Source organism: Oryza sativa, chromosome 3 (assembly GCF_034140825.1).
Source record: "Oryza sativa Japonica Group chromosome 3, ASM3414082v1".
NCBI classification, from domain to species: Eukaryota; Viridiplantae; Streptophyta; class Magnoliopsida; order Poales; family Poaceae; genus Oryza; species Oryza sativa.
The window spans coordinates 10,468,757-10,484,961 of NC_089037.1; the positions used below are offsets into that span (position 1 = coordinate 10,468,757).

At 43.3% G+C, this 16,205-nt stretch overlaps 2 protein-coding genes across 5 annotated transcripts; one reads left to right on the top strand and one right to left on the bottom strand.

The window, feature by feature from the left end:
- Positions 1 to 924: 924 nt before the first annotated feature.
- LOC4332548 (abscisic acid receptor PYL4) lies at positions 925 to 1,966 on the bottom strand. Its single transcript, XM_015772546.3, has one exon. It carries the CDS (start codon positions 1,869 to 1,871, stop codon positions 1,182 to 1,184), a length of 690 nt encoding a protein of 229 aa, XP_015628032.1. The 5' UTR covers positions 1,872 to 1,966; the 3' UTR covers positions 925 to 1,181.
- Positions 1,967 to 11,053: 9,087 nt separating this feature from the next.
- Positions 11,054 to 15,771, top strand: LOC4332549 (pentatricopeptide repeat-containing protein At1g62350). Of its 4 annotated transcripts, none has more exons than XM_015772863.3 (4): positions 11,054 to 11,500; positions 12,074 to 12,207; positions 13,146 to 13,511; positions 15,344 to 15,771. In XM_015772863.3, exons 3-4 carry the CDS (start codon positions 13,173 to 13,175, stop codon positions 15,746 to 15,748), a joined length of 744 nt encoding a protein of 247 aa, XP_015628349.1. In that variant the 5' UTR covers positions 11,054 to 11,500; positions 12,074 to 12,207; positions 13,146 to 13,172; the 3' UTR covers positions 15,749 to 15,771. The 4 variants fall into 4 exon arrangements, with proteins under 4 accessions (XP_015628349.1, XP_066165004.1, XP_015628348.1 ...); XM_066308907.1 differs by having other exon boundaries at positions 13,151 to 13,511; XM_015772862.3 differs by having other exon boundaries at positions 11,054 to 11,369.
- The last annotated feature ends 434 nt before the right edge of the window (positions 15,772 to 16,205 follow it).

The following is a 16,205-nucleotide window of genomic DNA, read 5'->3' on the forward strand; positions in this document are numbered from 1 at the left end:
AGAGGAGGTCCAGACCAGAGGAGAGGCGATCGAGTGGGCATCATCAACTGATGATCTTAGCCTCTAATTACCTATCCTAATCGTGATGGTATTAAGAGTCTTGTAGACATGGAGAGGACCAAGTGGGGAAGATTGACAGGGTCAGATTAAGCTGATTTTTTTTTTTTTTGGGCGAGGGGTGATGCAAGTTGGCCTGGCTGGCTGGCACGAGGGAGATGGCGGCTGTGCAACTCCAGGTCGTCGTCGTCGTGACGCTCGCAAGTGGGCGAGAGGCCTTCTTTGTTGCCTTTGCCCATCTCCATCTCCATCTCCTTCTCGCGCTTCGCCCCCTCGGCTTTCTCTCATTCTGACGCCCTCCGCCGAAAAATCTTCACAACAGAGCAGCGATCGGAACCGATCCTGACTTTTTCTTCTCTTGATCAAGTCTGTGTACATTACTCCCTCCCCACAAGTAAAACCCAATTCTAAATTTAAATTTAGATATACACTGTTTAAATTCAAATCTAGAATTGAGTTTTATGGGACGAAAGGAGCAGTACATCTTATGGAGAGTTATGGTATCACTGGTAAGGAGGAGATCACGGTTTGGAATTGGGGGAGAGAGAGTTTTAATGCGGCGAACAGTATCTGTTTCGACCAGGCGTTCAAGTCCGAGTCATTATTTTTGGACGCGTTATTACAAGGTAGGTGTGCAAATTACTCCAACAAACACTATAGTTTGATGGACCGATCTGCCAATGGAAGGGGTGTCGCCCATTGCTTGCCAATTAGTGCACACACACAGAATGGCATTTGCTGTATAGATGTAGCACAACTTTAAATACGAACGTACACTTTAAATTTGTGCCAGAGAACAGATCTAAATATCTAATACTACTATCGTGTTTATGTATATGTATGTATGTACTCAATACACCAACCAACTCGAGCATACAAATGGAATTGCAGGCTGTCAATTATACATGTCATTTCTTGAATCTTTTTGGACAAGGGTGGATGGTGTTTGTGTGTCTCTCGCAACAACGAGGGAAAAAAATAAAGAGGAAAAAAAAGAGGGGGTCAAATGTGAAGAAACCAAAGAGGAAAAAGGGGGAAAAAAAGGAGAAAGCTCTCACGCGCCGAAGAAACACACATCCATCCGCCCGGAAAAAAACGATCGGTGGCCCGGCGGTGGAGAGCGCTCACGAGCCGGCGGCCCTCGCGCCGGCGGCGAGCTTCTCGGCGGTCTTGGCGAGAGACTGGAGGTTGCACTTGACGATGGTGTCGACGAACACGCGGGTGTCCTCGGGCGTGTTGCCCGGGGGCACGTCGACGACGTAGGACTCCACCACGACGGTGGCGGCCGTCGGCGCGGACGGGGACGGGTGGACGGTGGTGACCGAGAGGTAGTTCTTGAGGCGGTGCTCGCCGCCGACGACGCGGAAGCTGAGGACGTGGCTCTCGTCGTCGAGGATCTCGAGGCGCTCGCGGGAGGACGCCGCGGGGAGGCCCGACACGACGCGCACCTCGCGGAGCGTGCCCACGCCGCCGTCCCCGGCGAGCAGCGCGCAGCTGCGGACGAACCGCTTGTACGCCTGGGGCTGGTCGAACCGCCGCACCACCGACCACACCGCCGCCGCCGGCGCCGCTACGTGCTGGACCACCGCGGAGCAGCACCGCCCCGACCCTGGCTCCGCGTGCTCGTGGTGCCGCGCCACCTCCATAGGCACCTCCCCGTCGTGCGCCCCGCACCTCGTCCCCGCGACACCCGCCGCGGCCACGGCCGCCTCCGCCGCGCACCCGACCGCCATGCCGACGCCTGCTAGCGCCCGGTGGTGCTGGTGCTGGTGCTGGTGCGGGATGCCAGGGCTGGACGCCGGGATGCACGGCATGTCGCGCTGTTTCCTTGTCTCCTTCGCTTCTCCTCCTCCTCCTCTTCTTGCTCGCTATGTGTTCGGTGGAATTTCTATGCGGCGATGAGGAGGTTGGAGAAGAGGTTGATGAGGAAGAGGCGTATATATATTCGCCAGTGAGGCAACTTGCTGTGCGAGCTACTAGCCTGTACTGTTGCAAATAAATCTACTACTTGTGTGCTTACTTTAATATATAGCGTGTGATCTTTCGATTTATTTAATTGGCTCTCCTTAAGACGGTTCGATAAAATTTTGAACAAATTGGACAAGTTGCATGGGGGGAGGGTTGTTTGTTTGATTCGCTTCGAAGTGGTACTAGTTTACAATACTCCCTCACTGTGTAAATTAAGGCCCCCTTTGAATCATAAGAATGAAAAAACGGAGGAATAGGAAAAATATAGGATTCTGATAGGAATACAAGTGTAAAACAGAGGATTGCAAAACATAGGAATGACCGTTTGATTGAGCCGCAGGAAAAACACAGGAATTTGAGGAGAGAGAAAGACTCAAAGGATTCTTAACATGAGGTAGAACCTCATGTTAAATTTCCTTCAAAATTTGCATGGGAAGAGACATTCCATAGGAATTTTATAGGATTCCATAGGATTCATTCCTTTGATTCAAAGGGCTATATAGGAAAAATTCATATAGGAATTAAATCCTTTAAAATTCCTATGAATTTCCTTTGAATCAAAGGGGGCCTAATTGTCGGTTTAGCTTTGGTTTATTCAAAGGGTCATTAATAAATTTGGAGCAAATGGCCAACTTGTATGAGCAGGTTGTGTGTTTTTATTTTGTATCGAAGTAATTTACAAGGTAGTGCAGCTAGTGCTGCGACCTTTCCGTATGCTAGTTGTCGGTTTTTTGCCCTCTGGACAGCGCGGAGGGACAACGGTGATTGGGCGCGGAAGGCTCTTCAAATGCAGGGTATATTTTCCTAGTGGAACGACTGAAATATCAATAAGTTTTGTCAAATTAGAAATCAAATGAAGACAATGCTTTATAATACATTTAGACGATATAGAAATTTTAGTTGTTGCTGAAGAATAGTTTGTTATGAAACTATCGAATTTAATGATCACTAAATCAGCCTCAGTTTTTTTCTATCTTAATAACATTGGATGACCTCTTTCAGTTATTCCGGCAAAAAAATCAGCCTCATTTCGATGATAAGAGAGAAGTAAAATAATACTGCCATGTTTAACATTAACTTGTATAGTAATTACTCTCTGCTTACGGTCTTTTAACAATGTGCATTTTGTTTGTGACTTGTTTTTTTTCGAATAAAATTGTTTGTGACTTGTAAGCGAAGATATTATATATGACTATACAACGCAAAATGGTTCAGTGTAATACTTTTAGTGGTACAGAGATCAAGCTCGAGTAACGAAATAAAGAAGAAAACCCCGAAATAATTATAAAATTACTACCTCTGTTTTACAATGCAAGACTTTCTAACATTGTCCACATTTATATAAATATTAATGAAGTAGGCAATATTAGAAAGTACACTGTGAAACGGATGAAATAAGTTTTAGAATTTGAAATTGGTCCTGGCTTTCAATCGAGCATGCATTTTGTATAGTTAATATTGTTTTCTTATTCTCTACGCAGCAATATATCATCCAAATTAAATCTTGACAGTTAGGTTGCATTGCACATATCAGATCAACTTCAACTTACTCATCCTCATTCCTGCATAACCTGTCACGACAAGCATTGGTCGGTCCATCCAACCGAAATTATTAATTCTCTTTTTTCTCATTAAACCGTGCCATTTTAACTACTTTCAGCTGCTACTCCCTCCGTTTCATATTATAAGTCGTTTTATTTTTCTGTTCGTCAAATTTCGTTAAGTTTGACCAAGTTTATTAAAAAAATACTGATATTTTTAATAAATTAAATATATTATCAAAATATATTGAATTTAAATTTAATAAAACTAATTTGGTGTTATAGATGTTGTTTTTCTCTATAAATTTGGTTAAACTAAATAAACTTTGACTAAGAAAAAGTCAAACGATTTATAATATGAAACGGAGGGAGTACTTCAGAAGTACCAGCAGGGGTGTAATGCCCATTTGCAGGGGCGGATGCTAAATAAACTATATCAGCATAAATCGAACCTCTAATCCCCACATCCTATGGATCTATAGAAAAAAAGTTAACAGAAGATTAGGGGGGTCTTTACTATCCCAGAGACGGTAGTGGGTCTCAAAGACCCCCACCCCATTGTGAATCCGTCCCTGCGGCCCTGCCCATTTGAACGTGCATTATTTCAGTGAAAAAGCTAGCTCACAAAGGGCGAGCTTCTTCTGCCAAGCTCACACGCGCGGGGCAGGAATACCTGATGGTTTGCCGACTATTTCCTGGATGCTTGATACTGTATTAAATTAGTGATGGCCTAGCTTCTAGCTACGAACCAAAATCACCTTACACCTCCTGCCCCTCCAGTTCCACATGATACCTTAGCACGTCTTCGCATTATCTCTCGCCCCATACCGACTGACAGTGCGAGAGCATGTCCGTATCATCGGTCACTAGAAAACATTGCGAGAACTCCGTAGGGACCGTAGCTACACGCCTACATATACGACGGACGCACTGTCACACGCAACAACAGTAAAAAAACGGATGGCTCGATATATATATGTTCACGCAATGCAAGTTGGGGAAAGGCAAAAGGGGCAACAGGCCAACATGGTGGAAGTGGAACGCGGCTTGTTGCAATACAAGTGGTCGGATGCCCATCCTTTGTAATACTGCTGATATAGTAGCAGTGGCTATTATGTGAGCCTGGACCCACATATCAGTGTCTGCTACTGCATCAGTATAACTGCAAATAATCTCCATTGCAAGCGGTGCACCGCACGATTAAAAACGGTGCACTACCGGAAGGGAAGTCAATAGGTGAAACAGGCATCGTTAAGGAGGTGGACTAGCCGGTTCGAGTTTAAAGTTTTACCCTTTCTATTTATTCGATAATAGATGCTACCTATCTAACATTCGTCTTTTTTTTTAGTCAGGCATCCTCCGCTCGCAATCGCAAGCAAGCGGGTGAAGCAAGTTGGTCGCGATGAGGTACGTACAGTACAGAGGGAGGTGATCCCCCACCGCCGGCCTACTCGATTTTTTCAGATCTCCCCCCTGCAGTTTGTTGCCGCATGCACGCACCGCGGTCGCGTTGCGCCTATCTCGTCGCTTTCCGTCGCCGTGATCGGGGTGATCAGATACCCCTATCTCTCTCTCCCCGCTTTATTATGACCATCTTTGCTGCTGGCTGTTTGTTGTTTTCACCTACTGATAAGCATCATGGGCAATAAGTGGCGTGGTAGTACTAGTACACGGAGTAGTAGTAGTACTGGCTCTTGTTCAACTTGGCACGGTCGTCAACTTGCGCTACGCCCTTTTCTGGGGGGAGGGACCAGCGGGAGGCCGGGGGCTACTGGGACTAGTTGCGCTTCATTTTCATATGATATGCTGATGCTGCTGGTAACTACAGTGGGCAGTATGGCGGGTTGTGGGATTTGGCTTCCGCGGTGGTTTGTTTGGCTGTGGATTTGTTGTGGGAGGCGGTTTACTGTCCACACCTGAACTGGACAAGGCCCCATTCAGAAGAAGAGTCGATCATAAGGTCCAACCGCATAATGCATAGTCCAATCTGGTGTTTCTTGTCCATTTTCTTTTTCGTTCATATGCATGGGACTATGGGATTGATGCTGATACCTGACCGGCTATATATAAGCTCCTTTCTTCCTCGAGTAATTTTTCACAGAATCTCAACTATTAGACAAGAATGACAAATAGGGAAAAAACATAAGATTTTGGTCTAAATGCATATGCAAAATAAAAGAATTACAAAACAGAGGGGGAAAGAGTAGACATTTTAAAACGTAAAGATAATTGTATTAGAGCGATGAACTCAAAATATTTTTTTTCAAGAGGTTAAATGCCATTCTAACTGTTCAAAAAAAAAGTGCATTGTACCTTTTCAAATTAAGGAATATCATAGTATGATTTTAAAAGTCCAATCCTTTGTCTGACCAAATAGGAACCTATTTTGTAGGATTGGAACCCCTCAATTTACTGAACAAATTCTTTGTTCCAAACAAGGTTTTATAATTCAAGTTATATAAAACCACAACTAATGTATATATAGAATTCTGTGAAATGTACTCTTATCTCTTTATTATTTGCACGGAGAGGTAGACACTTTTCATTACACACGCAGTTGGCAAATGGCAAGGTACAATAAAAATTGATGAGGAACTTGTGACTGGTATTTTGTAAAAAAAAATCATGACTGGTGCTTAATTGTTCTTGAAATGACTAATATTGCAAATTTGCAGGACATGTTTTAAGTGACATTAGAGCACTAGTACTCTGGTAGCACGATAGTATATATAGAAAATCCAAAAAAAATAAATACAAACGCTTAATTTCAAGAAACACCATTGACAAATGTTCAATTCCAAAAAATATCATCAAGTATGAGTTCCATGAAATATCATCATACAAACGACTTTGCCCCAGAAATACCATCTTTGTTAGGATTCCGTTAGCATCCCTCCGTTAAGTGATATAGGATGACCAATGCATTTAACCCTAGCGGTGATGACATTTCTGGATAAAATTGTTTGCACGATGGTAATTTATGGAACACACACTAGTTGATAGCATTTCTTGAATTTAGGTGTTTGCCGATGATATTTATTGGATTTTCTCTAGAATATACAGTGTAGCACTTGGGATTCTCTTATTTGATATTTCACTTTGTTGATATCTAGAATTTGACGACAAAAAAACATTGTCCAAGCAATTTGACGAACACAGTAACAATACTAAAATACCACACGAAATTACTAGCTCCGTCCCAAATTAAGCGTAGCCATGAGTTACCGTGTCCAACTTTGATCGTTCGTTTTATTTGGTTAGTAGATTATAAAACATGAATATAATACTTTATGCGTGACTTATACTTTTCAGTTTTTTTAAAAAAAATATTAAATAAGACGAACGATTAAAGTTGGACACGAAAACTCATGGCTACACTTATTTTAGGACGGAGGGAGTAAGATTTAGAGACTCGTCAACATACAGGGACGTCCATGGCCATGTGCCAACTGATCAACCGCACAGCCCCTCCCCCCCCCCCAACACACACACACAAACCAAATCAAGGGCCCCAAAATTCTCATATTTCAATACAAGGCACTAATTTCCAATATGTTTTCTTCCTATTCATTTTATTTTTTAAAAAAAAAGTTCCCCTCATCTTGATGTACTGATTTGGCTAGAACATGTATTTTCTTTGGTTACCGTAGATGTTCGATAATAATCATGGCAACCTCAAAGAAATATAGTTTATAACGGTGACATGGACGTGCCTTTCTAGGTACTAACATTCCATTTTTCCGCTTGGGTAAAGAAAATCGAATAAGTACATTAAGAAGCGCTTGTTTTTCTTACTTAAGGAGAGCGCTGCCACCATTTACGTAATATTTTTTTCTGAACATTTTAATATCTCTTTTATTGATATTTTCTATAAGGTCTCGTTTTATGTTTTGCACTGGGGCTTAAAATGGCTAGGTACGGCCCTGCCAACGTATGATCAGTTCATGGACAGTACTGACTCAGGGCTAGCTTGGTTGAGTAGATTTATTTTGCTAGAAACAAAATAAATGACATATTTAAACATGCGTGCAATTGAAGACACAGCGGACGTTTAGGGCTGGTTTAGTTTATGCCACATTTTACCTCACTTGAAATATGTTAGTTTGATCAAATGTAGTTAGTGTTTGGTTTGTTACCAAGTCACACTTTCTTCTCTTTTGATCTCACTAGTCTTGACACTTTTCTTAGCTAAAATTTGCCACAAGTATGACCATTAATTTTTGAGCCACATAATTTGTAGCTCGCCACAATTTGGCACAAATTTGTGACAAATTGAGATGGACATCAAAACAGACACTTAGTTTGACTAGTTACATGCTCGTACCTTATAACAGCATCATGAGATATTTTTGAGGTGGTTTTTTTAATTGGATTTTAGAGAGCATTTCTTTTTGAAAGGGAAAGGGTGGGGTTTTAGGGAGGAAAGGAGAAAGAGTGCGTTGGTATTTTGAACAGTTTATAGTTTTTTTTTCTAAAAAGAGAGTGAGTAGTTTTTTAGGAGAATGAGTATGTTTTTAAAGTAATTAAGATAGAAAGATACATTTTGGATCTGTTCGGTGTAACTTGCTGCATCAATGGTGACAACTACACCAACAGTGGCACCATGCAAGTAAATTTGGGAGCATTGCAGCTGTGCAGTCCAATGAAACTGCACCGAACACACCCAAAGGTATACGAAGAGAAAAATGATGGAAATAAAACATCCACATTGTCTGCGGTCTATCTGCATCCACGCTTTGTTTGTCAGTACAACGACGTACACTTTGTTGGCAAGTGGTCAGGTACGTATACGCCACTGTAGCCAAAACGGCAGCACGGGAACACGTCGACGATACAACGCTGTCAACCAACTATTTTCTCCTCTACTCAGTCAAGAGTTTCAGCGAGTTTCGAACAACTTGATTTACCGTGTGAACTGCGAAAAAGAAAAAATAACCAGCTGTTTTCTACTCATAAAAGAACAGTGGAGCATCACACTGAATTTAGACCAGGTTAATCCCCGTATGAACTGCGAGAAAAGAATCACGTAGTTTTCACGTATCACGGGAACTGCTGAAACCGGCGTGATTGTCCATGACGTCGCAGCAACTGTAGGGAGGGAGAATAGCAAAGTTTTCGCGGCAAGTTGGGCTGGTGCCACTTGCGCTGGCTGTGGCTGGCGGCAGCTGCTGCGTCTGCAGGGATGGTGGACAGACAAGATAAGGGGCGTGGTTTTGTGGAGTGGACAACTAGCAGTACTACTACTGGTAAGAGCAATTACAATAACAGAATATATAGGCTAACTATAAATATATTTTAAAGAGATAAAAAAAGAGAGAAAATAACAGCGGTAGCCTATAAATATATTTTAAAGAGATAAAGAAAGAGAGAAAATAACAGCGGACGACAGATCTGTAGTCATCTGTAGCACGGACTTCAAAACGTAATATATGTATGACAAGTAGGAATAAATAGTATAGGTGATTTGAAGTTAGTAGTGGTCTATTGCTCTAAGCCGAGAAATCCCGGGCTCGCGTCTCGCCCCGCCCAGCGGCGGCGACATGATGGCTCACGAGCGCATGAGCCTGTTCCCCGCCGTGTAGCCCTCCGTGCTGCCCGTACCTTTTTCTGAAGCAGGTGAAATTTGCACTGCAAGTTGGGGTTTCATTAAACCACTCTATATAAATGGTTATAATGAATGGAACCTACTGTTTGGCCTGCTAATGATCTGGGGTTAAATGGGCCAAATGGTTTGTTTTTTTTAAATGGAGATAGTCTGGACGGGGGGAAATGAGCTGCCGCCACAGTTGGGATGGCGCGGTATGGTGTCTATAAAATTTGGTTTGGACCAATCTGACTTTGGTTAAGAAATAGGAAAACGTACACCGAAGGTCTCTCAACTTGTCATCGAGTTACAAAATCATCCTTGAGCTGCAAAACCGGATATGACGCACAGTAGCGTAGCCATGAATTTTTCATTGGGTAGTCCTACTTCACAAATCATAAATTTATATTACATACCAAAAATTTTCGAACACCATAAATCCCATATACATGTTGATAAATGTGCACTGGAAACCACACATGCTAATTTTATCACTATGATTTTAGATAGAAACAGAAACAACCTATACCAAAGCCCTAAAAAAATAAAATTCAACATGATTATCATTTTTTTCTCAAAAAGAAACATGATCATCAAAAGGCCGACGCATGGGGCCCACGTGGGTCCCACGCCGAGTCCCCTGCCACATAGGACAAAGCCAGAGTCAAAACCGCTGAGGGACCTAGTTTGCACTGGTTTTGTAAGTTGAGGGATGCGTCATATCCGGTTTTGCGGTTCAAAGACGATTTTGTAACTCGATGGCAAGTTGAGGGACCTTCGGTGTACTTTTTCCTAATAAATATTGTTTCTAAGATGGTTGAGTCCAGTGGTGGCCAATTCAGCCATTCCCGGGTCAGGCACGGGTAGAGCAAAATCATGCCCAACCCGATGCCCACGTCGCCCACTTGGACCCTCCCCACTAGGGTTAGTGGGCAAAACTCCATGCCCATTACCCCGGCCCATGCCTGACGGGCACAGGTATACCCGACGGGTACCCAATGGATCACACATGAATAATAACTCGAAATATAGGTAATTTAACAAAGAGAAATAAAATAAATAATTTACTAAATTATCAGTTATCAACAATAATTTGAATTACATCACAACTTATTATCAGTTAGCATCGCAAATGAACCAAGAGAAAGGGGTATAAGCCTTAAGAGATAAGTCGAAATTAGCTAATACATATGTATTGGGTTAGGCATGGGTTACCCACGGGTAAAAAATAAAACCTACCTGTTGCCCACGACATCTTCGAGTCTCGGATGGGTGTTCCTAAGGGTAAAATATCATACCCACGTCGGTGCCCATTGGGTCACCCACGCGTAATATTGCCATCCCTACATTCCCCAAATCACCGCGTGTTCAGAGAGCGGAGAGTATAGATGGCTATATGGCTCAAGGCCCATGGCCCCGCCCAAGGCACGCCATTTTGCCCTCGTCCAAGCACAGCCCGGCCCGACTGGGGGGTCGTGCCCATGCTTGGGCTGCACCCTTGGCACGGTGGGCCGGCCCGGCATGGCATGATCGAAGAAAAGTAGTATATGGATGCAAAGTAGACTTAAATTACCATATAAGGCAGGGCCCAAAGAAAACAAGAATATAAGATAGACTTATTTTCCAGCCATATGGACACAACCACAAAGTTTAGGGATGAAAAATAGACTTATTATGTACAGAAGCACAATGGGCTATGGTGCCTTCGGTCCAGCACGGCACGGCCCGAGTCATAATGAGCCGTGCATGGGCCGTGTGTACAGCCCGTGGGCTGGCACGGCACGGCCCAGCGTGTAGGTCAGGCCGTGCCGGCCCGACTAACTTCGGCCCAGGCACGGCCGGGCCTGGGCCGTGCCGTGCCGGACGGCCCATTTGGCCCTCTATAGCGGAGAGGGCGAGACGCGACTCGGGAGATTCCAGGTCTCCAGCCGGCGCCGCCACCCTCGCGTCCTCGCCCCGCGCGCGGCGCGCGTCGCCGGCGTCTCCCACCTGCCCGGCTGCCCTGCCCCATCCTCGTCAAGCCCTCCTCCGCTGCGGCCGTCAACGTGGTCGTCGTCTCCGCGGCCGCCGCGGGCGGCGGAGGGGGCGCGGCCGCGCGGGGGGAGGAGGAGGAGGGGTCGGGGTGGTGGTCGGGCCCCGTCGTCCCGCCGGCGGCAAGCGTCCACGAGCTGCTCGAGTGCCCCGTCTGCACGAACTCCATGTACCCGCCCATCCACCAGGTCCGTGATTCTTGGGGTTCTTGTGTTTCTTTGTTGGATCTGCACTCACCGCACGTCGTCGTCGGTGGGGATTATTGGGGTTCCTGCGAGTTGGAGCCGACATCAGAAATATTTTCGGGAATACACCAGAGGTGCATTTTTTTCTTTACTGACATCAGAAACATAGTGAGCTGATTTTGAGTTGGCCTTTCCAGTCCAACTGAAGACAGAAGATAGAATAACATACCATGCCTAACTTAAAGAGAGAAAAGGCACCACGATAAAGAAACTAAAACTATTATTAGGTTATTAGCTGCAGTAGTCTACATGGACTGGATTCCCCAAGTTAGTTTCAGCCTGTCATATTCTGAATATTAAAATGCATGGCGCCATTCAACCATCCATAAATAACCTGTGTTTTTTCAGATCAATTCAGAGCCCTTTTGAGTAGCAAGATTCATAAGGAGAATGTAATATTTTCAGTCGAGATTCGAGAAAGACAAGTGTGTGCAATGCTTGAAATAAACATTCACCAGACTTGCAGTATGACAATGGGAAAGCCCATAAACAAATTGAGCATTTCAGCTTGACCCAAATATAATAGTAGTAGTACTTCGTATGTTTTAGAGTCGAAATACAAAAGAGATTGATGGAGTATTACTGCTACTACTACTACCACTGCTAGTTATTTGCATTCTGATTGCAGGTTTATATATTAATTGCAGGTTTTTCACATTTAAGCTAAGTACTTGGAAATAGGCGAAACAGACGCCATCAAGAAGGTATTGCAGGACCACTCCCTCTGGGTCGATAGCAAGGTTGTGAAGGCCAAAATCTAGGACAAAACTGACTAAAAACGGTACACCTCTCTGTCCCTTCTATCCAATGATGTTTCTCCTGTGTAATTAGCATGTTTCTCCTGTGATATATGGTGAACTGCCGTGCCCTCCTTGTCTGAACATTTTGTTGTGATGTGAGAGTATTTATTTAGCTTGGTAATCATGCCTGACTCAGTATCTAGATCGATCTTGACAGCCGTATATCTGAGTTGGATTAGCTGAGGTATGAGATTGGGCTCACACATGCATAACTAGATCACAATGCATTTTTGTTGCAATACTAGTAGTAGTACTTCGTATGTTTTAGAGTAGAAATACAATTTGAGAATTCACTTGATTAGGATGTCCTTTCTTTTTCATGGCATTCTCATATAGAGACAAACTAGGACAAGTGTAGTTTTCTTAACATCATGATACTAGGACTTGTGTTTCTTTCAAAGTATTTATAGTTTATTTGTACCTTATGTTGTCTTAGGAAGTTTGCAAGTATGTCTGTAAATGTATCTGAGGGTTCTGGGACCGGTGATTCTTTAGAATATTTGTCCTTGAAAGTATCACGTGATAAAAGATCAAAAGTGTGGGAGTTCTGTGAGCAAGATTTAGTAGTAACATATGGTGTCCCAAAGGCGGTGTGTAGGTATTGCTCAGTGGAATTAACTTGTCACAAAAAATCTAGAACTAGTAGCCTTAGAGCACATATTGTTGAGTCGTCAATCAAAATCCCTTATATTTAGGGACGGAGGGAGTAGGTCTTAGGTCTTCCAATCAGTGATTCTGTGGGCTTTAGGCGTTTAGTATTTTCTTAATACCACGACAACCTTAAAAATGTTTACATTTTAGAACGGATAAAGTATTATTTCTCAAGGCTACTAATCAGTACTATCGTTAGAAGAGTTTTTTTTTTAAAAGAGGAAGTATGTTTCACGAGTCCTATTCACGATTATATAAACATGTACAGTACAGTAGCCTCCCGGCCCACTCTGAGATGCTCCGTCGTCTGCTTCCGAGCCGCCACCACTGCGTCCTCCTGCAAACCCTACCGCCGGCGGCCACCGCCGCAAGGGAAATACTGCGACGGCGGCAGTGCTCTTCGGTGGTGTCCTCGAGCCCGAGCCTCTCGATATGGAGGCGGAAGAAGGAGATGGGGAAGGAAGGCCTGATGGTGGTCGGGCAGCTGAAGCGGCTTGCGGCGCTGCCCCCGGCCGGTGGAAGCCCACGGTTGGAGCAGTTCATGCGCTCGCATGTTTCACGGCTCCTCCGCAACGACCTCCTCGCTGTACTCGCCGAGCTGCTCCGCCAGGACCACGTCCTCCTCTCCATGAAGGTACAGCTTCCGTTCCCCTTTCTGTTTCGTTTGTGCTTGCCTTACTATTTGCTTTCCTTTCTGTAATGTGATCTAGTTAAACCTGTAATTTTGATGCTGTCTTTGCAGGGAAATTGTTATTGCCATGTTATTTGTATGTGGAAGTACACAATTAGTTGTTCCGATACGTTATTAACACTGAGAATTGTCTTACTGTACAATTCTGGGGCACTGCTGCACTGCATATGGCTATGATTTAGAACATCTAACTGTTTAATTGCACTAAACGGGACATGCTTTATTTTAATTGTAGAGCGGGGGCATTAAGCAGGCATATGTCATGTCTAGTACAACTGTTTGTGTAGAATTCATCTGCTGTTTAAACTCTATAATTTCCTAGGGACTGTGCTAGGAAGCATATTGATCATTTTGGGGAAAAAGAATCCTACAGACCTGGTTTCTGTTTAGACCCATCTTAAAACATGACCCCTAGACATAAGTGCCATCTAAAAGCGGTTAGTTTCATAGCTGATAATCGTTTTGAGGTGGGTTCAAACAGAGACAAGGTCTTATAGCATTATTTCATCATTTTAGAGGATGCACAGGAGAATCTCTGTGTTAGTGTATTAAGATAGTAGGGAGAAGGTTCATCAGGTACAAGGGCAGAGCCTGGAAGGCTTAAGCCCAGAACAGAAACAATGAAAAAAATGCAGGAAGAACATTCTGAAAAATATGAAAGGGGGTAAGTCAAGTTGCATGTGTTTCACGGCTAGATCAAGAATTTCAAATATCATTGGCTTCACTAGTTGCAAAAATGGCTAATTCATCCTTGATCTTGATTCGCCTCGCCAAATAAAGTAAAGATAAGCCAACTGTGTCAAAGACCCTTGAATTACATTCCTTCCTTCCAAAGAGACCATAAGGATAGCATCAGTGCCATGTCGATCTGCTTGCAAGTTGCAATTCAATTATAAACATCTGTTGCTCTGATGGTCTTGCCTATCTACTATTAGTGGTTTACTTTCTGCAACTGTCAAGGTTGTTTGTGCCTTTTTTTCCCCTTTCTAGCATTTCTTTGGCATATTTACAACTGTTCTCGTTAGATAATCTATTAACCTTTTCTTATGGAGATACATTTCGGTTTCTATCTATTTGTTCCAATTTTTTTCAGCTGTGTGTTTAACTTAATGTTGGTCTGAGTTATGCTGACTTTTGAAAACTAAACCAACAGTATCCATGTTGTGAACCTCCCAATTCATTGGTTTATTTCCATATTATAATAGGCATATGAAGTGATTTTGCCATGTTAAATAGTTTGCTTCACATATATAATTAAATTTGTAAGGTTGGTTTTCTGTCATAAATCTCTGAGGCTGCTGTGCCATCAATCCTGCGATTTATTCACACTTTGGTTGCTCAAGTATAGGTGGTTTATCATGGCAAACCGATAACCTTCTGAAATTTGTATCTCACAATTTTGAATAAACTTTTTGGCGATAAAGTCCAATTTACATTTGTGTTTGGTCTTGCTGGTAGGTGCTGACAAGACACTTTTAAGTTTTTAAGTCCCTGGTGGTATATATTGTACGTTAGCATTCGCATTCTAGTTTATGAGTCATATGGATAAGTAGTTGCTTTTTTTTTTTTGTGGGGGGGGGTGGGGGTAGTCAGCTATTATAGTTGTGCATTGTGCCCTTTTAGATCATATTGTTGTGTTTTTAACTTGTCATAGCCTTGGATATCTGGATGTTTCTCAAACTCCTTTTACCAGGGAAATTGGAAGAGCAGATAATAAATACTCTTATTTAAAGTGGTGCCATAAACCTAAGATAGACATGTACTTGTTGTTACAGATATATAGCGTCGTGCGGAAAGAAATATGGTACCGCCCTGATATGTACTTCTACCGGGACATGCTGTATATGCTAGCTAGGAACAAGAAGATTGAGGAGACAAGGCAGGTCTGGGCAGATCTTAAGTCTGAAGACGTGTTATTTGATCAGCACACCTATGGTGACATCGTTAGAGCCTTCTGTGATGCCGGCTTGATTGATCTGGCAATGGAATTTTACGAAGACATGAGAAGCTCTCCAGATCCACCCCTCTCATTGCCGTTCCGGGTTATACTTAAAGGCCTGGTTCCATATCCTGACCTAAGGGAGAAGATAAAGCAAGATTTTCTAGAACTCTTCCCTGATATGATTGTATATGACCCTCCAGATAGCCTGTCAGATGTGGACGATGAATTCAAATTTTGATCAGTTACACATCCCTACCTTCATTTCTGAGGTCTTTCTGGTAATACCATGAAAAGGTACACACGAAGTTCAATTTCTCAGCTAATGCTTTGCTCTCTGCATTGTGCACTAGCCGAACAACACCATTCTGTCGGTTCTTTTGGTCCACCATGTCCAATGTTTTTCATCATGGGGACACGGATACTGACACGGACCCATGGTGAATCATACTGCTTGGAGCCTTGGAGTATTGGCGTTTGGTGGCAAAGCATCCATGCCCCTAACTACAGAACCAGTCAATCTGTGATGATAAACCAAGGAGAGAATCCATTACATGCCACTGACTTTGTCACGTGTCTACGATTTGCCACTGACTTTGTCATGTTCTATAATATGCCATCGATTTTTGCTTAACTTCTACGATTTACCATCGCCGTCCGGTTAGTCTCTATTAGTACTGTACAAATTTGTTGAAATG

Bases quoted from the DNA above. Each gene is read 5' to 3' on its own strand.
- LOC4332549 (XM_015772863.3), top strand. From the start codon at position 13,173: ATGCTCCGTCGTCTGCTTCCGAGCCGCCACCACTGCGTCCTCCTGCAA. The intron at 13,512-15,343 runs GTACAGCTTCCG...TTGTTGTTACAG, and splicing joins ACGTCCTCCTCTCCATGAAG to ATATATAGCGTCGTGCGGAA.
- LOC4332548 (XM_015772546.3), bottom strand. From the start codon at position 1,871: ATGCCGTGCATCCCGGCGTCCAGCCCTGGCATCCCGCACCAGCACCAG.